The sequence below is a fragment of the Falco cherrug genome, chromosome 12 (assembly GCF_023634085.1).
Source record: "Falco cherrug isolate bFalChe1 chromosome 12, bFalChe1.pri, whole genome shotgun sequence".
NCBI classification, from domain to species: Eukaryota; Metazoa; Chordata; class Aves; order Falconiformes; family Falconidae; genus Falco; species Falco cherrug.
The window spans coordinates 29074909-29099130 of NC_073708.1; the positions used below are offsets into that span (position 1 = coordinate 29074909).

Below are 24222 nucleotides of genomic sequence, written 5' to 3' on the forward strand. Positions count from 1 at the left end.
TGGGGAAAGTGATCCTAGACAGTGTGTGTACACATCTAGAGAAGTTATTAATTAAAACAATTGCTGAAAACCAATTTTTCAGATGCTTAAATCATCAGACAAATATTACAGCTATTCTCCTGCAGTGTTTTAATGTGTTACCGTGTCTTTCCCTTACTGAATGTCTAGTGAGTGAGAAAAGTGGGATATCAGAAGTGCATGCAGCTGCACAACACTGGGGAACTACCTTGCAGACCGGCTTCTGTCCCCAGCTGGCAAAATGGGCATTGCCCAATGTTCTTGGGACCACCGACCTGCAGCTCCTGGTCATAGTATCAGGAGAGTGCCAAAATCCCTCCAGGGCCAATGGGAAAGTAATGCAGAGTTGCTTTTTTATTTTTTAAATAGTCATTATGCTAATAAGTATTGGTTTTATTAATAATAATTTACATGGGGAAAAGCGATCTCTGCAAGTGTTACCCATTTTTCAAACCTGCACAAATACACCTGCTGGTGTAGAGGAGGAAGATTATTCACATTAAGAGTGTTCAGCCTTCTAAAATGTTGCTTCTGCTTCAGGTAGGGCCACATGAATATTAAAAGCAATGAACCTGAAGTAAGTATAGTGTATTGTATGGGATAAGCAAAAGCTGAAATGCACACCATGAATGTCATGTGTTTTTCATTACCAAAATACCTAAAAGTGAATGGAAAATAACATGTAACAAATATTACCCTGAAATCAACCATAATTTTAATTAAATAAGCATAAGCAGGCAGTTGAAAATCAGATCTGAAATCTTTAGTAATGAGCACCATAACCAGTAAGATACTGCATCAGTGTTGGTAATTCATTAACAATACTGGGAGAGATCATATAAAAATGACAGTTTCTATTTCAGAAAGGAAGTTGATGAAATGTTGGCAAATATGTACTGCTGAGTGGTGGGGCGGGGGAGTGTATCCCCCCTGTGGCAGCATAGTAACAAGAAATTAAGCTTTTTCAAAGAACCAGATTAAAAATGAATCCTTGCTTGGGGCCATGCTTCAGGCACTCAGTCTGAACCCCTGCACCCCCATATGCTTGTGCTTGCATGCCAAGCCCTGGGTTTGGGAACGAGCCGTCCTCTAGCCCCTGGTCTGCTGTTCCTTGCCCTTGAGCAAGGCAGATGTCTCACCAACTACATTACTGACAAGATCCAGGAGGGAAAAATGACCTTCCAAAAACTGAAATGAGTTTTTCTGGTTGTTAGTGAGGCTTCCCAAGTACGATGTCCAGGTATCTCCAGATACCTGGTATCCTTCACTCTGGCAGAGATGGGCTGTGACCTTTTTGTTTTCTGTTTGCTGTGACACTGTCCTGCAGGCACAACGAACCTTAAAAGTGATAATGAAAAATCATGCTGCTACAAAAAGGCATTTTTTAGAGTCCAAGATCTGTGAATTCTTCCAAGAGCTACATTTTCTGCTGATTTGGAGCTTAAACCACCAGCGCCTTGGGGGCAGAACATACCCAAAAGGTGAAGCAATAATAGAAGCCTGTAGCTGGCTTCACAGTGCAGGGAAAAGATAAAAAAAAAACCCAAACCAAACCAACCAAACAAAAAAACCCCACACCACACCAAAAAAACCCCAAACACCCAAAACACAGAACACCAAACCCAGAGGAAACATGAGAAAACAGAAGAAGAAATAACAGTAGTAAGCCATCTGAGTGTGAACAGCATACAAAAATGCCAAAAGTACTGGAGGAAGTACCTGCAGTTTATAAATGATAAGTATCTGTTAGTTTTCAAAGAAGAAAAAGCCCTAGGCTTGAGTACTCTAAAAGTACATGAAAAAGTGAAACATTATTTTGTTGACATTGAGCTGTGACACAGTGACACACATCTCTATCGGACTGTAAGCAGTATTTTGTGCTAGGAGCTCTGTCCAGTGCTGTGAACTGTTCGACCTGGGCCATCCTGGGCTAGGGGAAATATGTTGCACTGTCCCCCAGAGTCCAGGCAAATCCCATTTGTGAGATGTTGCAGAGCAGGGCTGACTTCTAGGCAGCTTGCAGACACTTTTGGAGAAATCCTTGGAGCTGAGAAATGCTTTTGTCCAGGGTTGTCATCCTTGTTCTCATAGGACATGATCCTTACAGAATCAGCTAGGAGGTTTGGGGGAATGCTGGGCAATCTGCTAGGCTCCATTAGCTGTAAAATCCCATATATAGAGTGAAAGAGGTTTAACTTTGTGTATGTTTGCTTTAGTTTAGCCAGTGCAGAACAGCAGGCTGTCCTGATTAACCAGCATTTCCCCTGACACAAACCAAATGGCTTACAGTTTGAGTAACTGTCTGTTGAGTCCCATGTTTATTATAAATTCAGTAGATGAAAAAAATTATTTAAGTTTCTAAGTTTTTTACAGGGTTTCCCACCAGAGAACACAAACACTTGTAAAATACTGAATGCTATAGTATAACATAGCAAGACTAGTAAAATGCTGAACAGTAGATAAAATTATTTACAAAAGACCATTATGGTTTCTTTTGGAGAAAGAATGCAGCATTTAATTTAAAGATACATGTGTCAGGCATAACTTTTGCATGGTACAAAAAGGAACAGAAATATAGAAATGCACATGTGCAGTAGGTTACGTTCACAATCTTAATTGCTTCCTTCACTAAAAATAATTTGCTCCTGTGTTTGATCTCATCTCTGCTCCACCAGTTTCTGAAAAACTAAGCTACTTTGCTAAGCAGTTCAATTGAAAAACATCAGCACCTAAACTTCTGTGTCCCACTTGGGCTGATTTTAAAACAAGGTTTCATGGGAGGACTGTGTATGCAGAGGATCAGAAAGTTGTGTTGTTTTGGCACAGTGAATGGATCAGGGACGTTTCTTCAGTGAAGCTAATTTGTTCCCTGACGAGGTTTTTTCCATTCTTGCTGTAATACTGAATTCCAGTGCAAATGTTGACTGCTGCTGTCACAGGATGGTGGTTGGAAGGGAAATGCTTGGCACTGCCTCCTGTTACTCATTGTGCAGTCAAGTCAGCCAGCTTACAAGATGGGAAACTGCACATTAGCATAAAGAAATCTAGTCCTGCAAGCAAAAGACCAGCTGATGCAGATCCACCTATCTGCACATTTCAGTCTCTTTTCTTCTGGCTAGAAGAATGAAGGCCAGTGGCTTTACTGGCAGAGAGGTGGCAGCTGTGTTTTCAGTCGTCCTTGAACTCCACCAGCTTTTTCTCGATGTTGCCTGTGGTGAATTTCCACCTCTGGAAAAGCAAAAAGTGGAAACACAACACAACAGGCTCTGCCACTTATGAAGTCCACAGAGTTGGCCAGGAAGGTTTCCTGATTGCTCCTGGGGAGCAGTTATTTCCACCAATATAACCCCTAAATTAAGATTGTTTCAGATACTTTCAGCCATACTAGAAAATCAAGAATTTCCCAGAATAACATGTTTGAATTTGCCAGTTTTCCTTTGATTTTCATTGCACCATTAAGTAAACAAAGGTGTAGTTTGCTTGGCCATGGTGCAGATCTATCTGGGCCTGCAGCTGCAAGGGTAGTTGCCATGGGTTGGTGTGTGCAGAGCACTGACGCTGCTGGGGATGGCCAGCACAGATCAGCAACGTGACTTGCAAATACAGGCCTAGGCATTGCTGCAAAGTGCTGGGATATGAACAAAAAGATCTCTTTGTTAGGGAATTTTTCTGGCTAAAATACACTGGATCTTCAATTCAGAGCTGACTTCAACTTGGGTAGCTGCTTCATCAAGTGCAACCAGCCAACTTTTCCTTAAAACTTCAAATTGGGAGTGGAAAAAAATGACTCAATTAGAGCTGCAGAACTTTTTTTTTTTTTTTTCCCCATCATGAGCTCTACCCTTATTATATACTTTGATTTTATATAACTGAAAGAACCACTTTGCCAAACAGTTCAACATTTGACAGTTTTTATTTAGATGTCAACGTGTGGGTTTTATATGCTTAAGTTTGGAGATATGGCAAATTCTGTCTTTTGGGGTTTTTTAAATGTTTAAGTTGCAACTATTGGAATCTGCTGGGTGTTTAAAATGGATCTGAGAAAGGAAGTAGGGTATTAGTTTTATTGGAGAAAACAGAAAAAAATTTTTAAAGTTCCTTTAAATCAATATTTTTCAGACACAATCTGAATATAGAACGTATTTATATTGATCATAGTTTTTGATACTGTATAATATAAATGTCAGTCGAGAAATATTGCTGCAATGAATTATTATGTATTTCTTGTATAATAAATATTTCATAGAAATAGCTTATAATAGAAACAATTAAATAGGACTAGAGGGAATCTATTGCATGAGTAAAGGTTTTATGTGTTGCTAATAGTGCTTCAAAAAACATTTTGTAGTAAATAAACTGTTATGGCATTTGTATTTGCACTAGACTGTGAGCAAAACAGATATTTGTAAAGACAGACTTTTATCATTGTCTGGAAGAACCAAGTTCTCATTCTCTCTCACAGTTAATCATAGTCTTAATTAAACAAAGCTGAGCTGAATAGGAAGACAGTGAGATAATTTCAGACCTTGATCCATGGATATAAAATCCTTAATCCACAGATATAAAATAACTTTCTAAAATTGGGAGTGAGCATGATAACATGTTTTACATGTAGGGAAACTGAGGCAGACCAAGACTGCAAAATGGAGATATGCAAAAGAAGGCAAGGCAGAGAGATGCTCCGGACCCAAATATCACCCTGTGTGACTCCAGGTGCCATTGATGGCTCTGGCAGAGCTGTTTTGAGGCCAGGACTTGTTTCTAGCCTGCAAATCTGCCCATAGCCTCTGTGCTAGCAGGCAAGCAGCAGTCATTGAACAACTTGTTTTAATTATGTGAGGAGCACGCTAGCTTTCCACAGTCGCCTTTTAATCTTTTTTATATTTTTGTTCACACTATGTCACAAATATGTACTGCATTTAATTACTCCAACTTAGTTCAGTATGCAATAGATAAAATGCAAGACTGGAAAGTGGCTGTTGCAGTTGCCATGTGGACCCCACAGCCAAGCTGTCACACAGCCTTTATGCCGCCTTAACTTTAAGCTTAGATGAATATGAAATTCTTTTGGTTGCTGGTCACAGAAAATCCTTGCAGATTTATACTTTCAAGACAGATTTGTTGTTTAGTGTAAATCAGAAGGAACTGATCTTCCCCTGCAGCCCAGCCATGTGCTGCTTTGCCTGGCAATTCCTAGGATGGATGCCCAGTTTTGGGAGCCTGATGCAGAGTGCTCTGCAGGAGGGCAGTGGGCCTCTGGCTGCACAATCGTTTCTCCCAGCCACTGCTGCCTGCTTCTACAATTAGTGAAGGGTATTTGCCTGTGCCTGGGCCACGTATGGAGCCTGTTCTGGGTTGGCTTCCCTAGAAGATAGGAGTCTAGCACGTTCCTCTGCTCCCTGCCCCAAAGGAGCCTTGTGCACCTGGTATCAGCCTGGGGATATTTCTCTGGGTTATTGGAGATACTCCTGACGTTGCAGTGATAAGCAGAGCACTTAATGTTTTTGTATGTGTAAGTAATAATGGGGTCAGCAGAGGGAGCTCAAGGACATGCGGTCTCAATGTTGGATTTCGTACCAACTCAAGTTTCCTGGATGCTGAAGTGTTCCTGACATAAACTCTGCCCTTGAGTGTTGCAGTATCTTATTTTTAAGCCCCCAAACTGTGCAGTGGCTCTGTGAGGCCACCTGGGTTGTGCTGGAAAGAAGAGAGCTGAGTGGGAGACTCAGTTGTGAAGGGACTTTTTTCTTAATATTGTTAATAATGAGATCAGCACAGAAATCCAGGGTGTGCTAACACAGTGCTCTGGTGACAGCAGTTCAGACTGAAAAATCACGTAGGAAAAATTGACTGGTCTTGCCGTGTACATTAAGAGAAGCGGGGAAGAAAAGCAACAATATAAAGTGTAAAGCTGTGCCCATTGGACAGAGCAGACCATCACTAAGCACCGATGTAGCAAAGGTGTGGAACAATCTTCCACAGACAGAAGGGTCAAAAATCCTGCCCCTACTAAATACCTCTCACGGAAACCCATGGTAGCTGCTCATAACTTTGCTTTGAAATTGGGTGGTCGTTGTTTTTTTAAAGCTCCCTCCATGGCTGTCAGTCCAATCGCAGGCAGACTTGCAGCTGTCCTGTGTATGTGGATTGCATCTCCAGTTTAACCTTACCCAGGGACAGAGGCTTTTCTCTCTTCCTTCACTCAGCCATGAAGGAGAGCAGTGGCTGTGCTTGTGCGCTTGTTGCCCTGTGCCCAGCATGGCCAGCCACGGAGGTGTCCATGAGCCTGAGCAGGAGGCAGGAGTGGATCTTGACACAGGGTTTATGCAGTCTGTGCAAACTGTTACTTTAGCTGGGATTTGCGGGAGGTCTTCGCATCAGAAAAATAGCAATAATGGACCTTATAAGGATTACTGGTACTCTTGTTGTCTGATTCCTTGGCCCTTGTATTACTTCTGACTGATCAGATTTCATTGCTCAGCCATAATGCCCATCTGTTTTTTATTTTTTAAGGAAAAAAATTATTATACAGTCACTACTCCTTCTGGCACTGTTCAAAAACATCAAACTTGCTTGGAAAATTTCTGGGCAAGTTTACGACTACGACATCTTTTTGATCATTGAAATTCATGTTGAGATTCAAGCACTTGGTGATGAGGTTTTAACTGCAAAAGGAACCCTATAAGCTTGACTTTGGACAGGAGATGGATGCTTTCAGAGGCAGCAGAGCAGGGTCTGGGCAGGACATTTTCATACCGTTATGCCAGAGCCAGAGCTCCCTCTTGTGAGAAAAGAGAAATATCAGAAAAGTGCGGGACTATCAACTGGAAATGTGCAGGGGAAGGTGGTGTTCAATAGGCAGGCAATTTCCAGTAGCTTTTCCTGTAAGTCTGTACATACTTCCATCCACTGGGACAAGAAAACATGGGCATTTGTGGCTATGGTCTTGCAAAATTTGAAACTGGCACTATAATTTGTACATAGCCGTGATCTCACAGAGTTCTGATGCTTGATAAAAATACGGAAGTAATATTCAATGGAAATAATTCTCCTGTTGTCATGTCTGTCCCCCCCCCCCTCCCCCCCCCCCCCCCCCCCCCCCCCCCCCCCCCCCCCCCCATTTTAAGGACTTTTGTCTCTGACAAAAAGCCTAACTTTATGTCAGCGAATAAAAAGCAGAAAATAAAGGAATCTGTCAGAAGTGATAAATACTGTTTGCATTTTTGTGCTTGCTGTGCTCAGCATCAGCTGTGATAAATTGGTAACTCTTCTGCCTTTCTCTTGCACAGAGCACCAGAGCTGGGCGCTCTCGTGTCTGTGCCAAGACCACCTCCCTTTGAAATAGGGGGTGTTTGGCCATGCCCCAGGCAATCAGGGCATAATGGGATACATGTATGCAATAGCCATAGGTACGAAGCCATCTATAGATGGCTCCAGGTGTATTTTAGCCTGGGAACATTTGTGGAAAAATACTTGGTATTTAGTGGGATCTGGTGCACTTCAAAGTGGAAAAAAAATCTGTTTCAGAAGTATTTTTATGGGCCCTAGGATTGAGTTCTTTCTTGCAAGTGTGATTTAGCAGCAGCCAGAGGGGTGATGGTCACTGACAACAGTTGCCCTGACCCTCCCCTGACTTCAGCAGTGCATCCCGTGGGCAGGGTCTGGGAAGTCTGCCTGTTAAAGAGCCTGGGCACTGGTGGGGCGAGACCTTGCCCCGTGCTTGCTGCCAAGCATGAGTTGCCCCTTACAGAGAGAAAGCAAGTGTTTAATGAGTCTTCTGCAATGTTTGTTGGGTTTATTTTGCTGCTGATAAACAAACAGAGCTCCCAGGTTTGTCATCAGTGTGCTGCCATGGCTGTAACACTAAAGGCAAGATATTTGGGTTGCTCCCCCCTACCCCATCCCTATGAGGACCTGTCACCTCTGGCACTTCTTCACCAGGGAAAGGAGGACTCTTGCATCTTGGTCAACCGCCCCCAAAACCAGGGTGCACCTAGGTGGTGGCATCTCCAGGGGCTGATGCACTGCATTTCTGGGATGTAGTTTATTAAATCAACCTTTTTTCCCTCTGCACTGCAAGAGTTAATTGTGCTAGTGTAAGAATATTATTCCAAGGGATTATTAAAAAAAAAAAAATATCGTTTTTCTTACAGCAGGGAACATGTCCAATAATTGATGTGGGAATATTAATGCAATATGTGTGTGTTATCAATTTAGAAAAGCAGAAGACATATTTCCTTAAGCTTCTAATCATTTATACATATGACCTTCATTTATACAGCAGAAGGGCTCTTCGGGAGAGCTACAGTTTGCTTCAGATGTTTAGCTTGGGTATTTTGCTTTACCTTCTAACTGCCAAGTTTGGGATTATTTAGCAGTAAAATTAGAAATGTGGATTTGAGTATATACCAAAGTCCTGACAGGTGTTAATGGAACTCAAGCTGAATATTTTATTCTTTAAATAGTAAAATGTAAACCTGCATTTGTTTAGCTTTGCCTTCCTGCCAACTATATCAGGTATCTTGTGTGACTAGAATCACTGTTTTCTGTACATGGTCTTCATGGCAGTTTCCAAAGCCTGTTCCCATCTCAGCCTATATTTATAATCCTAACAGATTTCAGCTCCACAGAGAATTCCTTAGGCAAATGTGTCGTTCTCAATCCAAAGAGATATAGCCCAGATCTGCAGAATGTGCCTAAAGATGCAAATAGGCACCTAAAAGGATTTTTCAGAAGGAATTAAAAACCTGGGGATTAAATTAAAGCAATTTAAGGCACTTGTGAAAAATCCCACTTAATGCCCTTTTTTCATCTTTAGGTGTTTGGACACCTTTAAAAAAATCTGTCCCTCAGCCCGCTGCAAATCAGCAATGTTGTTTTGGGTTATATTCAGGGCGAACGCTGACTCAGAGGGATGTCTTTTGGTGCCAGTGGTCACCAGTTTCGCTCAAAGAGGTGGTGCAGATTGTCATGTGTGGGGTCACGCTCTGTTTTGCAGAGGAGTACTGGCTGCTTAGGAGAGATCGTAGGACAGTGGCACACTGCAGGCTCAGCCTTCCTTGTTACATGGCATATGCTGGGAGGGGTTTCTGTTGTCTAAATTGTTATGTCCATCAGTGAAGATTGCGGCTTCTCACTGTCTTCCTGAGACAGGTTGACTCCCCCTTTGGAGCCATCTTTCCCTTCCCAGCACCTGAGAAGAAGCCAGGGTGCTGGTTTGAGAACTCATGGATGCCTGGAGTAGGGTGAAATGAAGCCATCCGTTAGTTATTTAAGAGGAAAATCCTGAATCTGCTGTCTGAACCACATATTGAACTTGGGTGCTAGGAGGGGAAGAGCTGCACTGGGGCTCTCTTGGTTGCCATTGCCTAGAGGATGAGTGGTGTTATGGTGCCCTTCTGAAAAAAGGAAACCTGAAAGCGTGGGAGGGTGGATCTAATCCTCCAATAAACCAGTTTAATGCACTCCCTTCCTAGCCCGGTCCCTGGCCATTGTATTCCCATGTCCTGCCATGTTTCTGTATCATCCCTGTGTCCAGCAGCACATTCCAGTGTGCTGCTTGCCACCCAGGCACACTTCGAGGGTTCTGTCAGAAGGAGGGGAGAAAATCCTTTGAAATTAAGCAGCCCAAAACTAGCAAAAGTTTTGAAAATTAACATCATGCTTTTCTTGGTGTCCTTCATTAATTGAAGAGAACTATGTAACACAGGGCCAGAAATACACTTTTAAAGTTGAGTCACTTGGTTTTGAATGAGAGTTACTGGCTCTGGCCAGAAAATCTGTGTTGCACAGCAGAGTTATTTGATCTTTTTTCTGGCTTCCCCACCACTACAAAAATCTTTTTTGCCAAGGGAATGGGCAAATTTCTTTTCATCTCAGTAGAAACCAGGTAGAAAGCTCAGTCTTGTGAGGGCTTTAACTAGATTGGTACTTTCTATGGTTTAGATGCTTTAAAGAAAAATGCCTGTCATGGTTTGACTGGTTTTGCAGCTATGAGTGGAGCCAAGACATGCAACCTTGCAAGGCTTTGACAATCTAGACATCTACAGCTCTTCTTCTGCTGACTTTGGGCCATGGACTTCCAAATCACTTAAAGGGACCTGGTAGTTTGCTTTGAAATTTAAGTAGAGAACAGCTTTTAGTCTAACTGCAGATCTCAGAAGGGAATATTCCAATGTCTTTTTGCTGTCAGTGAATTAAGTGATATAGGCTGGCTATTTTTTCTTCTGTTGTGCTGATCTAATTTAATACAAATATATTACCGGAGAACTGAACTAAACTCATGTAGGTTTTAATAAGATCTTAACAAAAACCATTGAAATCTTTTACTCTTATGCAATTTAAATTCAATTTACAGTCACTGTTTATTTTCACATACTTGGTTGTTGTTTTAACCGCTTGGTTTTTTGCACTGCTTGCGTAACTGACATCTATTGCAGTATCAAACCGGTGCTCTTAATGTGCTCTGGAATTTGTTTTTTTGGACTTCTACCATTTAGAAAATGTATCCAGTTGAAAGGAAAATTGCAGGCAGGGAAGCCTTTCCACAAGCAGCAGCTGTTCCTGCTGTTTGGTGTGTATGTAACTAGAAAACATGATCTGAAAATGTATTCACCGACTGTATTCCTTCCATGAGAGCATATCTGATACCTGCTATAGGCTATAACCATTCCTACTGCAGACCTGAGGCTCTGGTCTTGCAAATTCCTGTGTTACGTTGCCACACCAGAATTATGGCACCAAAATAGTGTTATTTTGTCACGATATGTCACATATGTACATCTCATTTGCTCAATTGCAGAGGCACTTCTATAGCACTGAAAGGATGATTACTTCTATAGCTTGTGAAAGAATGTAGCTAGTAAACAGGAACAGAACAAGCTTTGGTTTTTTATATAATGAAAAGCTTGAGCTTGATTATATTAAAAATTTAGAAGTCTTGCTGAATGTTTGGCTTGCATCCCAGCTGGTGGAAAGTGCAAAGAAGTGCTATAGCTGCTTCAGTGTCAACTTGAAATTAATTTTCTTTCTCCCAGCTTGATCAGCCACTGAAGGTCATCTTATTTCATTCGTTCCTAAAGTGTCCTGCATACACACAGAGTACATACATGGGGTAAATGGGGTTTACATTCACTGGGGAAATGATTTGTAGCTATTTATAAAGTAGTGTTGTAATTTATTATTTGAATTCTGTTGCCTAGATTGAAAAAGTATCTGACAGTCAACTGGAACCAGCAGTTCCATTTTAATTCCACAGGGTAATAATTTTCTACTATTATAAAGCCTCACTCCAGTTATTATACGTATTAGTTGGTAGGGTTTTTACAGCACCACAACGAGAAACTTGCCAAGCAATAAATTCCATTGAAAGGTTTCTTTGTGTCTTTAGGAAAAGCTTACATGAGATACTTCCCTACTTACATGTAATAAAAGGAAATAATGAAGTACACAAGCACACAAGTAACCATTAACTTGTGCTATTGTGTATTTTAATGGTTTTATTATGGATAACTTTCCAAACCATACAGACTTAAATGAGTGCCTTTGCATTTCTCTGAATCTATCCTTTTAATTTACAGAAAACCTGATTCACACAGATTCTGGAATTAAATCATCACTCCAGCTGCTATGCTTTAAGTTTCCCAGACCTTTGTGAATCATTGTGTGGTTTTGAACAGCTTGGTTGTTGTGACATAAATATTTTTGTAATTGATCAAATATGTTTAAGGTTTGGTTGGCTTGTATTTTTAACTAAAAAAATATCATTTTTAGAAGGATTTATTTAATTTTTAGGAAATGAGATTAATCATGGTTTTAAGGCACGATTTCCTTTTAATGTCTCCAACTAATTGAAGCACAGGAATTATTTTGATGTTTTTCTCAGCCATTATAGCTTTGTTGGGGTTTGGATATGTTTTTTCTAAGTCCTCCTTCAAAAGCTCTAGAGTTTTTTACTGTTTGGTAGTTGTTAAGCTACCTGCCTCCTTGTTTAATGTTCTAGGAAAGAGTTCTGGCTGCTTATGTCTGAGACCAGAAAAACCCAAAATTCTGAGGCATCGGAGTAGATAAGGAACAGGACAGAAAGCCAAATGCAGCAGTGATCAGAGCAAAGCCATTGTGTAGTCTTAAAGCACAATTTGGAGCCTTTATGCATTTTAATTCTAGGAGAGGAATGATGACTCAGTGCTGCCAGGGACTGCTTGGGCCAGGGAGGGTAGCCACAATCACCAGGTTTGCACTGGGATTGAGCGTCCTTGAGAGCTAGAGATCTTGAGGAACTGTTTATTCAAGAGTGGGTCATATAACCACATGCACCTTGTTCTGCAGTGACTAACTGTAAAACTTCCTGAATGTCTAAGTTTCATTCAAATTTCTTGAGGACAGAAAGCTAAATTGGATACAGAGGCACCTTCATGTACTCTTAACAAGATGCAACCAGGCCCTGGAGAAACAACGAAAATTCATCCCTGTAGGCTTTGTGGTTAGCCTGGATTATCCTCAGAGCGGTGCTAAATGTGCTGCTGTGATAGCATGGCATCCAGGGTTTTTCCCGTGTTTGCAGAGGCTTCCGTGGCTGAGGAGAGGAGGCACAGTAGCACTGAGGTGTTCAGTGCTCACGCAGGAGCAGACCCCTGGGCTGCTGGGTCCTGAGACTGAGGCACCAGGTGCCGTGGTGGACCTGACAGTGTCCCGTGTCTCAGGGCAGGTTGGTACGAGCCTTTGACTGTGACTGACTGCTGGTCGTCCTCCTTCAGTGTCATTTTTTTGTTTCTTTCTCAGCTGCCACCCGAGCACTTTCCTTTGTAGTAATTTCCCCTGCTGCCCTGTCCAGGTTTCCCTCCAGCTCCACCTCCACCTCTGTGTGAAGTGCCTGACAGAGGCAAGGAGCCATTGGCCTCAGGCTGTTGACTGGCCGCTGGGGTAGAGGGCAAGGTCTTGGTCCCCCAGGAAAGCTGCCATTCAAGGGTTGTCTGCAAGCATGGGACACCTTCGCTTTACCCGTCTGATCCCGTACAAGATGTTCGCCAAAGCTGGAAACTGTCAAGAGTTATAGCTGGCATTCCCTATTAGTGCTGCAAAGGACACGTAAATAGAGTGGCTGGGGCACTGGAGACCTCCAAGTTTATGCTGCTACTGTGTTTTCCCCAGTACTTTGACTGCTGGCTTCACACGTTGCCACCAAATTGTGCTTTAAAATATATATGTTCATTGTGGTTGTATAACTTTGTGACTGTAAGGGGAACCGCTGGCCTGTGGACCCAGTAATGCCACTTCTGCAAATGCTGCCAAAGAATCACCCCATTCAGCTTGAGGCCTGCTCTGTGGATTCGGATTATGCAGCTGCAAAATGTGGTATTTTCTTAACGTGCCACTGAATTTAGCATTTTTTTTCCTGTGGAACTTGCTATTTTGCTGAAGCCAGGTGCTTGACGTTTTTCTGCCAGGCCCATGGGGTGGGGTGGGGGAAGGCAAGAAATCTTCCAGCAGCTGCTTCTTGTTTTAGGTTATTCTCTGGGGAGCACCTAATTGGATTACAGGCCTGACAACTGAAAATATGGGGGCTTGGCACTGGCATACCTGGCACGAGGGAAGGACCTTGACAGCACGGCACGGGCATACTGCTGCTGTGCAGAGCCTGCTAATGGGGAGAAGAGAGGAAAAAAAAAGAAAGTACCATCCTCAGTCACTGACTGATTTCAGCCCAAGGTGAGCTTGTCAGTGGTGCCCCGTGGTAGCTTGAGTAACTTTGAGCTATAAATGAAGGGGTGTTTGCCAGACAGTGGTTGATGTTCAGTCTAGGCATCCTTTAGTGAATGGTGCTTGTGAAGATTTGCCTGGTGGTGAAAAACTTCTCAGGTGTCAGTGGCATTTCAGGTGTGCAGCCCTGACTTGGATGGGCACAGGACAGCCTCCTTGGGCACCTCTGCTGCTGCAGGCACACTGGTATGGGAACTTGGTGTGGGCATGGCATCCTTTTGCAGACTTTGCTCTCAGACCTGCTGTAAAAATGTCCTTCAGCCTTTTCACAAGAGCTCTACCCTGTGACCAAGCTCGAGCCCTCTGGCATCAGGCACAGGAGGCACAGCCAGTCACAGCTGGGCACTGCCAAGGGTAGCTAGAACATTTATTGTCATTTGTCCAAGAGCAAGTTGATGCCAGTTCTAAGTACCTTCCCAGGGATGTGGCACATCCTTTAACCCCAACTTCCAGCCTCTTTTTCCTTGGTGAGGCGGCACCCACACCTTCGGGTCAGCAGGTTCCACATGCAGCAGCATTTCCTGGGGTTGAGGTTTCTGTGTTTGGAATAAAGCCTTTCAGATAACCATACATTGCTCCTAGGGTGCCTTATTAAGCCCAACTAGCAATGGTTTGCAGATAAGAACTTTTTTTTTTTTTAGTTAGTTTTTCCTTATTGTTCTATCAAACCACCATGGGACATTTTCAAGAGCTCACATCTTAATGTGCCTGCATTGGCACACGTTGGGAGTGCCTGTTCACTTGCAGGATGCCTGTCTCTCCCAGGAATCATGACTAGGCTGGGAAATGCAGCCCAGTGGAGCCAGGGCCACTGTGTGACAGGGAACAAAGCCACTGCAGGTGACCTCTGGAAGCCACTGATGACAAGTGCTTTGGATCGACAAAAGCCCTCTGAAGGTGAAGGTGTCCTGCTCTTCTCAGTTCAGAGTGCCTGCCGGGTCTTGTGAATGGACCAGCCCCACACTGAGTGTGCAGTGTAAATGTGCCACTGATCTCGCGTGGGATGAGGCCGTATTTAATTTTCACCCACACTACTGGGACAGCTGCATGTGCTGGTGTACCCACCATGGCAGGGGCAGCAGGAAGGCTGGGTGATGGTGCAAGGCTGGTGGGTGTGCAGTGCTGGGAAGCCAGTCCATAGTGCTGCCCCATGCTGGAAGGCTTCTGGTCCTTTCACTGGAAGTCTGCAGGTCCCTTGGTTTTCTTCATGTACACTTGGGCTGCTTTAATTTCACAGTTACTGAAATGTTACTGCTTTGTTTAAATCACCCTCAGGCATTTTAAGAATATTAGGATTTATCAGGCAGACCTATGGTGTTAAGAAATGACAGTACACTTGTTTCCAGTTTTTAATGCTTTCTTGTAAAACTGAAAATATAAAAACCAGCCGAGCAAATGAAGATCTTTATATACATGAGGTCTGTGATTAAAAAAATCCTTTTAGTTAAAAAAAAAGGAAGAAAAAAAAAAAAAGAATTGACCAATGAGTTAAATGAAAACTGATTAAAAGGAACAACATTCTCAAAGTGAAACATACTTTTCAGGAAAAAAACCCCCTTCTTTACAAGTTTATTATATAACTTACATTTACACTTTACTGAGAGAACTTACAAAACAAGCTGCTTGAAATGCTCCTCATTCCCTTTAAAGCATGAATTTCAAAGTGCCACAGCAAAGGAACAGGTTCCAATATTACCTTATACAGACTATTCATGTATAAAATGGTTTGGTAAATGTGAGGTGTTTATTTAAATGAGCACATATAGGGATACAGACTAAATAAAAGTACTTGAACAACATCTTTGTTATTACATACACAGTTATAGGTATAATAAAGGAAACAAGGTCAGCACTGCTTTTAGGTATCTGTATAGATGGAAGGAATGTGATTCAAGCAGTGATCAAAGGCGCTGTTTTGGAAGAATCCATTTTCATCAGTTCCACTGGAGACCATGTCTTCAGATACACACTGCGCTTCAGAGATTGCATCATAGCCTGAAAGCATGACAAGTTGTATGGACATGATTTAGTACCACAGTACATATAAGGAAGGAAGCATAGTTTGAGGCTTGGGATTATACAGTACAGCACAGCGTTAATGAAAAGACAATAGGGTTTACCATCAAAGCCTTACCCAGGAGATATACAAACTAAATCTCCGTGGGCATTTGTGTCAGAGTAGATGAAGCTCCCATTCATTTCTGTGGAGAGCTACCCACTTGCAAGTGAAGTGCAAGTATCAGAGTATGACTCTCTTGGGACTTTACAGTCATTATCTGAATAGGATGTCAAAACAATGAGTGGGCAAGGATCCTAGTAAGTGCGCACTAAAAGTGATGCAGTCCTCTTGTTCTGTGTGTTTTTCCTTTTAATGGCACTTAGGAAAAACATTCCATGTGTCTCCCAGCTGCTCTTAAGATCCAGAAGAAATCTGGATCCTAAATTTATTGGATGCCCACATACTGCAGAAGTGAGGTCTGTGGAAGCCTGTCTGGGTCAGGCTCACAGGACATGTGGAAGGAGCTGTGTGCCATGTTGTTCTCAGCCCACCAAAGCCCACCATGCTGCTGGCTCCTCACCTGGCTGAGCTGGCTGGTGCTCGCCAGGCTACCAGAAAGCCACTGTGGTAGGGAAGAATTTCTCTGTCCTCCACTTATAATGCACAACTTCCACAGCGGTTACAAGCTTCCCTGAGCTATGCATCCCTGTGGAAAGGAACAGGTTTGCATGCTACCAGGCGCTATGGCAGCTGGAGTGCCAGGAAGTCTGAAACAAAAGGTTTATTGCCTACCCCAAAGGACATGAACCTTTCCTGTTATGCCCCACTGCAACCTGCTTTTGCAACTGGCCAGTCAAGGCTCACATGCACGTATTCATTTTACTGCAGTCCAGCTCTTCCCTTACTGTGTTCACCCCTTGCCCTGCCCTTCTTTCTGCATCTGTCCCTCTGCCTGCACTTCTCACACCAGCCAGACTCTCGTATCTGCCCCATGGCCCTGCTGTCTGCCTGGGGGCTGGGTAACCTCCTAAGCCTTCTCCTTCAACAGTTTTTTAACCCACCCCACTACTCTCTCCCCAAACTCCTGCATGAAACGCCTTACTTTCATCCTATAACATACATACTCTGTTGTACCCTGTACCACCTGATTTGGGTTGGGTCTTCAGAAAAGCATCTGTGTGAGCTTCAGTGCAAAGTTTTGACCCCTGCATCCTGCCCACAGAACCCCACCTATCTATTTTAGTAACCACCATCAGCACCAAGTCAGCTGAGGAAACACATGGAACAAGATTCTTCTAGTTAAGAACATGCCTGTGAACTACGTGCCTGATGTAGAAAATAAATCGCCTACAAATCACATTTGTGAGAATTGCAAGTCAAATGTGGATGGCTGATCCTTGTGGTTAAAGCACTGGGACCTAGCTCCATCCTCTGCTTGATGGAGGAGCTCTGTGGAGCCATGGGGAAACAACTGCTTCCCTGTGCCCCTGTTCCCCATGTGAAAAATGAGGCTTGGTCTTCTCTTTAGCCTTTCTCTTATCTCTTCTGCCTGCTTAACTCTGCAGGCAAGCATGTCTAGATATGGCTGAATCAAACACTCACACAGCCAGTCCTGATTTCAGAAAGAACCGTCGGCTCAGTCCTTAGAATTTAATTATAAGCATTTTACTATTAGGTATATTTTTATTATTTGAGACCAAATTCTCTACTTATTTACATTTCTGCATTTTCCTATGATGTATTAATTTACTGTTAGTTTACAGGTCAAATTCTGCTGCCTGCCGAAATCTGGCGTGTAGCATATTTCCAAAGTCTCTGGAAATGAACTTGGCCTGTTTATCTGCCCTGTGGTGCGTCAGTCTAAGTGGAGTGACCAGTATTTTGATAAGTTTTGCGAGTGTTTATGTTATGCTAATTTCTATTTGATGAGCCTGTATACAGGGTGGATATACAACCACAAATGGACAAAACCCAAGATAAGCATACACCCCAGAAATCATTATTAGATTCCAGATAGAGTAAACTCTCCAAAGTCCTGAACAGAAAATAAAAATTTATTGACTGTTAATGTGATTCATGGAACAGCTGTTTGCCAGTCACATTTGGCATTCCTGTGAGATGAGATCTCATTTAATATTAATGGTGCTATAAAAGCCTGAAAAAAATTAATGCATAGCCTTGATGAATCTTGCAAACCTGAATGGCTCTATTCTACGCACAAAAAGATGAGATAAGATTTATATATTTCATATAGATTTATGTTCCAGCCTTTTAAGTATTTGCATACCTCAATAACCACTCTAAAAACAAAAATATTACACAGAAACATTTCATAATAGTTTAGCCCCAGACAGAAAAATCAACTGTTGTTGAAGTTGGTGTCTTGCCATAGTATTATTCTTTGCTCCTACAATTTCTTTTGGAAAGTTTATTTAGTCTGTTCTTTAAATATTGCAGGCTGTCAATCTAAACTTGAAATTTGATGTTAACATGAAAAAACTATGTTATGGTAACATCAAACTTATGAATAACACAAAAGAATTCAAAGTTGAAGTTGAAATTTAATCTTAAACTTTTCCCTTGTGTTTGTTACTGATGCATATACTTTCTAGTATGGAACACCAGACAAATGCATCCATGCTCTCTCTGAACAGAGTCTCCTTTAATACAAAACAAACAGGAAAGTCAACTCTAATTTTGTGGTCTGACTCAGGCCCCATTTCAAAAAGCATTTAAACATATGTTTTCAGTATCGTCCTTAACTGAGATGCCCTCCTGAATTCAGACATGAAGAAAAATTTCTTAGAGATATGTAAGTAAAGATTGTAGTTAACAGTAGTGTTTCATGGCTCTAACAATACAATTTTGATTTCAGCAATTCTGTCACTTCTTAATTGTGTCTTTAAAAGTAGAAAAAAATGCTTTATAAAAATGAATACATAAATATTGAAGTATTATAATAATCTAGCTATAATGACTTCTTCCAAATTTTATATTATGTAAAGATGTAGATAAGTGGGAAAATACAATTGCCATGAATGTGCAACAACACAAACACAAAGGAACTGCTGAACAGAAACAAACTAATATTTTTAGCTGAATTTATCAAAGCAGTGCCTTTCCATTTTGTAAATGTCAGTAGTGCAAACCAAAGCCATCCTTTTATTCTTAGACAGACAGGAAGTCCCTGCTGCTGCTATTTTCTTCAGAGTTGTGTTAACTATCTTCTTAACTTTGATCTGATTATAAAAGCCTGCCTGGGTATACCTAAAGAGATGTACAATGAATAGCCCGCACAATAAATGTGAGAAGTGCCTTGTTTGTCAGCTCTCCTGAAGGTGTATGTTGCCTATGACATCCAGCAGAACAAAAGGAGAATTTGTCCATCAATCAAATATGGCAGGATTAAAGAAAATGTGCTTTCCTCTGGGATTTTTATTGATGCAAATGAATTTCAGCAACTGAGCTTTTTATGCAAACATACTTTTGTAATAACATCGACTATAAAATGTGTTCTTTTCTCCTCCTGCTAAAAATATCATATGGATAATTCTTTATAGGTGGAATAAATTACCTGTTGAAGCTAAAGGTGCATTGAGTATGTGATAGCCATTCTGTCTCAGAGGATTAAAGCAGTGGGATTCCCCTGTGAGCACATCACTGGTGACAGACTGGTCCATTGTTCTGTAGCAGTCTCCATAGTGGAAACAGTTTTGTATTGAGTGAAAGCTGCCTTGGTAACCTGAAAACAGATATTGCACACACATTTTAACACTACTGCAATGGTATCAGCTCCATTTCTGTCACGGTATTTCATTACTATTGTGGGGGCTTTTAGTTCCTCAGTTTTAACTATGGAAAAATGATCATGCTATTCTATAAGGCGTAATAATATAAAAGCTACATCAGACTTGGTCCCGCAACATGCTGTGGACTGTGATCCCCATCAAGCAAAAATCTCAGTGATGTGCTTCATTTCAAGCAATAGATTGGCTGAATGCAGTCAGCAGCCCACTTGTGTTCAAAGCTCAGTAGTAAGCACGCCAACTGAATCAGGTCCAGGATGCTCAGTTCCTAGAGGAATTTATCTATAATGAATTACTTTTAATTTAAATACAATAATGCAATATTTAAATGAACAGCACTGCTTTGTTTTCTGTTGAGCAAAGTCTTTTTCCCATCCAGTGCATTATGGAGACAGCACTATTTATTTGAAATACCTTTAAGAGTACCTTACACCTCTCCTTTCTCAGACTGTTCTTATTTCAAATGAAACCCCTTTCACTGAACAAAGGGGGCACAGCCTCCAAGTAAAACTGAACTAGAAGTGCAGGACTGACTCCAGATGGAGATCAGGTGAAGACTAAGTTCAGCTAGAGGCCCTTCTTGCTTCTGAAAAGTACTGAGATAAATCTGTATGGTCTCTGGCAGCCTCCATCATTCTGCTTTTGGGGTATGTTTGACTTTTATCCCCCACATACTCTACATTTCTTATGTCCTTTTTTATTTTTTTAAAGTATCGTATTAGCAGTGGACCAGCAGTTTTTGCCAGCAGTTGTGAATGAGTTGTACACAACAAAGTAAGATACTTAGCAGTAAAGAACAAACAAATTGCCAAGGAAGGGATTTTATGACTTCCAAGTTTGTGCCAACATCCTAAAAGAAAATGTTATTTGCTCCCATAAGGATGACCTCAAAGCATGCCACAAGATTTATACCAACCATGGCCTGATTTAATTCTCTTCCCTTCTCCTGCCTCAATAACCTCTTCCTGATTCTAGATGCATTGCATACTGATTGCACATTCATATTAATGATCCCTTTTCCTACTTTCTCTGAAAGTCCCTTCTGAAATAATGCTCCTTCCCGTAAATGCAACTGAAGTCAACCAAGTCAGGCTTAAAGTTTAGTAGAATGTGCTATCAGGATCATCCTCTAATTGCCAGAAAAAATACGAAGCTGTCGTCTTTCTTCCCTCAGTCTTACTCAGACTGAAACATTTCCTAAGGAACTACTGCAAAAGCTCCAGGTAGTTCAGTCAAACACAGACACAACCAGAACTTCAGCTGACAGAAGTCAGCACAGCTCCACTCACCAGTGGAAGCCTTGACTTGCTGGGCCAGTTGTGCAGCTATTCGGTCTGTTTGTTTAGAAATCAAATACCTCCGCCTATCACCAGAGCACCTGGGTGCTGTACAGGGTGGAAATTGTCCCTTACAAAGCATGCAGTATATAAGCTTTTTCCTGTTAAGAATGATTTCCTCTCTTTTTCTACATTTTCCCATTACTACCAAAGTTTGACCAAGTAGATGGTATCAGGCAAAGCTGAGGGTCTGTCTGTTCATTCTGGTCGTGTTTTCTGAGGTGGTCATAAATAAGTCTAAGTGAGGCAGTTCTCTAGTAGAAATGCAATGAACTCATCGAGTGCTGAAAGATGTGCTCTGAAGTTTCACAGTTTAATATGTGTTTTGGCAGAATCTGCAAGGATTAGGTGATTCATTTCTTGAGAACCTATGATCCTCCACCACAAAATACCTAAATTGTTGATATCCATGATTGGTGAGGTACTAATGGATAACTATATTAGATAAAGACACTATGCACACTGTACCAAAGCTGTTCATATTTGCTGCTATGTAGAAGAAGGCCCAGAAATTTGGAAAGCTGAGGATTAAATGATGCATGTCCTTCCTCGGAATAAATAGACAGCCACCTCTATTTAGTGCCTGGAGAGTCTGGCTCAAAAAACCAAAGAGCTCTTATGAGAAGTAGCAAAGCCATCTTATGATGTGGTTTTAGGTACAGTGCTTTATTGATTGGCATTTGGTAATTATCCTGACTTTTCTGTTTACAAAACAGAAGCTGTAAGCCTTCTAAAAATATATCCTTTTCAGATAAGCAGTGAAAAAAATGAGACTTGGCTTCAGATGAGGTGTACCTGGTTGCAGAGGGCACTTGTATGCATTGCTAGAGAAAAAAAAATGAACCTTTTCCAGAATCTCTGCTATACACATCACTTCTAGGGAAGGTATGACGTGTATTTTCTCTGTCTCTGTAATTGCTACCCTTTCGTCATGCTCCCAGGCTTGCCTTTGTTAAATCAATTAAATATCTTTATGATCTACAGGGCTGGCACAGTGGCTTAGAAAATCAGAGAACAGCCAAGCATGACAGAACTGGATTGAAACTAGTTGGATCCAGGGTTTTCTCAAGACCTGTGGGTAAAGGTTTCTTTTGAAGTGTTTTAAGTTAACACTGTCTAGCTGGTCAAAAAAAAATACCTGAGGCAGAGAACTGCCCCAGAATCAGAAGTCTGGAAAAGAACTGCCATAAACAATCAAATTCTCCCTTGGAGTGCAGTATCTATCCCTCAGCATCACTGTGTGAGAATCTGAAAAGGCAGCACAAAAAGCGTTACTGGAACTAGCCAATGAAGCAACATGGTGTAGGAAAACACTGGTGTTGTATTCACCAGGATGAGTTTTCTGCTAAGTGCTTCCCAAAGAAAAGACAAAGAAATACACCATTCCTGTTCTATTGTGCTTGCAGATGTGAGGTAGCAAATTAAAGAAAAAAGATGGAGTAAGGGAGGGGAAGGTTACAGCAGGAACACTGGTCAGGTAAAGCAAACCATGACACTAAAAATAGGACTTTTATCCCTTCCGACCTGAGCAGTATAAAGAAAGCTTACTTCCTTTTTCATTAGCTTCCTAGAAATCGTGAGACAGTGGGACCCTATAGGAAAGGGATAGAGGCTTTACAGAATCATAGAATTGTTTAGGTTGGAAAAGACCTTCAAGATCATCAAGTCCAACCATTAACCCAGCACTGCCATGTCCACCACTAAGCCATGTCTCTAAGTGCCATAACTGCATGTCTTTTAAATACCTCCAAGGATGGTGACTCCATCACTTCCCTGGGCAGCCTGTTCCAATGCTTGACAACTCTCTTGGTGAAGAAATTTTTCCAAATATCCAATGTAAACATCCCGTGGCATAACTTGAGGCCGTTTTCCCTCGTGCTATCGCTTGTTACTTAGGAGAAAAGACCAACACCCACCTCGCTACAACTTCCTTTCAGGTAGCTGTAGAGAGCAAGAAGGTCTCCCCTGAGCCTCCTTTTCTTCAGGCTAAACACTTCCAGTTGTCTCAGCTGCTCCTCACAAGACTTGTGGTCTAGACTCTTCACTAGCTTCGTTGCTCTTCTTTGTGTGTGGAAAAAGGCACAGGGATGGCTATGGGAGGAGTGGACTAAAAGGCAAGTAGGTGCTTCCTTGAGGATGAAAGGTGAAAGACAAAGACTCCCAATAGCTTTTGCAATTGCAAAAGGTGAGGAAGAGGTGGAGACTCAAGACAGCAATTCTGCATAGACAAGAGCACTGAGAAGATAACTTAAGTGCCTGCTTTATCCCTTATGCAGGGATCCTGCATCAGACAGTTCACGGCCTGTTGGAGACCTGTCAGCAAGCACTTGTATTCCTCTTCTGTGTGTTCACATGACTCATCGTCAGAATAACTTCTCACGTGACTGCACAGAGGTTTCATGGGGAGTGGCAGTGGCAGCAGTTTATTCAGGAGGACTCTGGCCTTGTATTTGAAACTAAAAAGGACTAAAGCTGCAGCTGCTGAGCCTGATCTGCAGTTCCACTACGAGGCTGCATAGGAACAATTTGGTGATGTTCCTTGCACTTAAACTGGAGATGAAACAACGCTTGGGTAGGAAGAATTGCGCTTGCAGTATTAAAAGCTGTATTTCAAAATGTAGCCAGCTGAATGCTAAACTTGAAAGGTGGACATGAGTCTAGGAGTGACTGAAATTGCATACCTCCAGGCTGAAGGACTGTCAGTGAGTTGCTATTTTAGTAAGATTTTTTTTTTAATATATATATTTTCTATACTCCCACCAACTGCTTCAGAGGCACCACTGGAGAGTTTCTTTTGGTACCAGGTAGGTTGGCTCTTGCTGAGGGCCTTCAGTTGCCTCGCATGGCTCAAGAGGCCAGTCAGTCTGTTCCACAGTATCTGAGCCTCACACATATTTTACACAATTAAAAAGGGAAAATTGGTAGCTTGTTTAAATGCTAAGTGTTCCCAAAAACCAAAGTAATTAGACAAGAGGTGGAAAGGCCACATAAGTTAAAAGAACCACAAGGACTTTTTGTAACAACGGGTGCTCTTGCCAGATAAAGTTTCATTCATTTTACAGAACCACAGGAAATGAAACTTGTTGCTTGCAGGCAACACGATGTTTGATTTGCATATGTCAACGCAATACAAGTCAGAGCTTTACTGCATTTATACATTTTTAAAATGTGCTGTATGAAACAAAGCTGCTTTTGGTTCATGCCATTTAGTTGTGGTTCCTTTAGATTTTTTTAAAATGCTTTACACAGAAAGTATTAAGAATTAAGATATGATTAAAATCCCATAACCAATGGTTCAATTAAC

The 24222-nt window shown here is 41.8% G+C and overlaps 1 protein-coding gene across 3 annotated transcripts in view; it reads right to left on the reverse strand.

Moving 5' to 3' along the window:
- Positions 1-15194: 15194 nt before the first annotated feature.
- Positions 15195-24222, reverse strand: part of GLIS1 (GLIS family zinc finger 1) — a 211130-nt gene continuing 202102 nt past the window's right edge. For 2 of the 3 annotated variants that reach the window (XM_055725191.1, XM_055725192.1), the window contains exons 10-11: positions 19350-19517; positions 15264-15771 (exon numbers count right to left, since the gene is read on the reverse strand). In XM_055725191.1, the coding sequence (XP_055581166.1) occupies positions 15635-15771; positions 19350-19517 (305 nt within the window). In that variant the 3' untranslated portion in view covers positions 15264-15634. Of the gene's footprint in view, positions 15772-19349; positions 19518-24222 lie in introns of all 3 variants that reach the window. The other variant, XM_055725190.1, reaches the window with a different exon arrangement.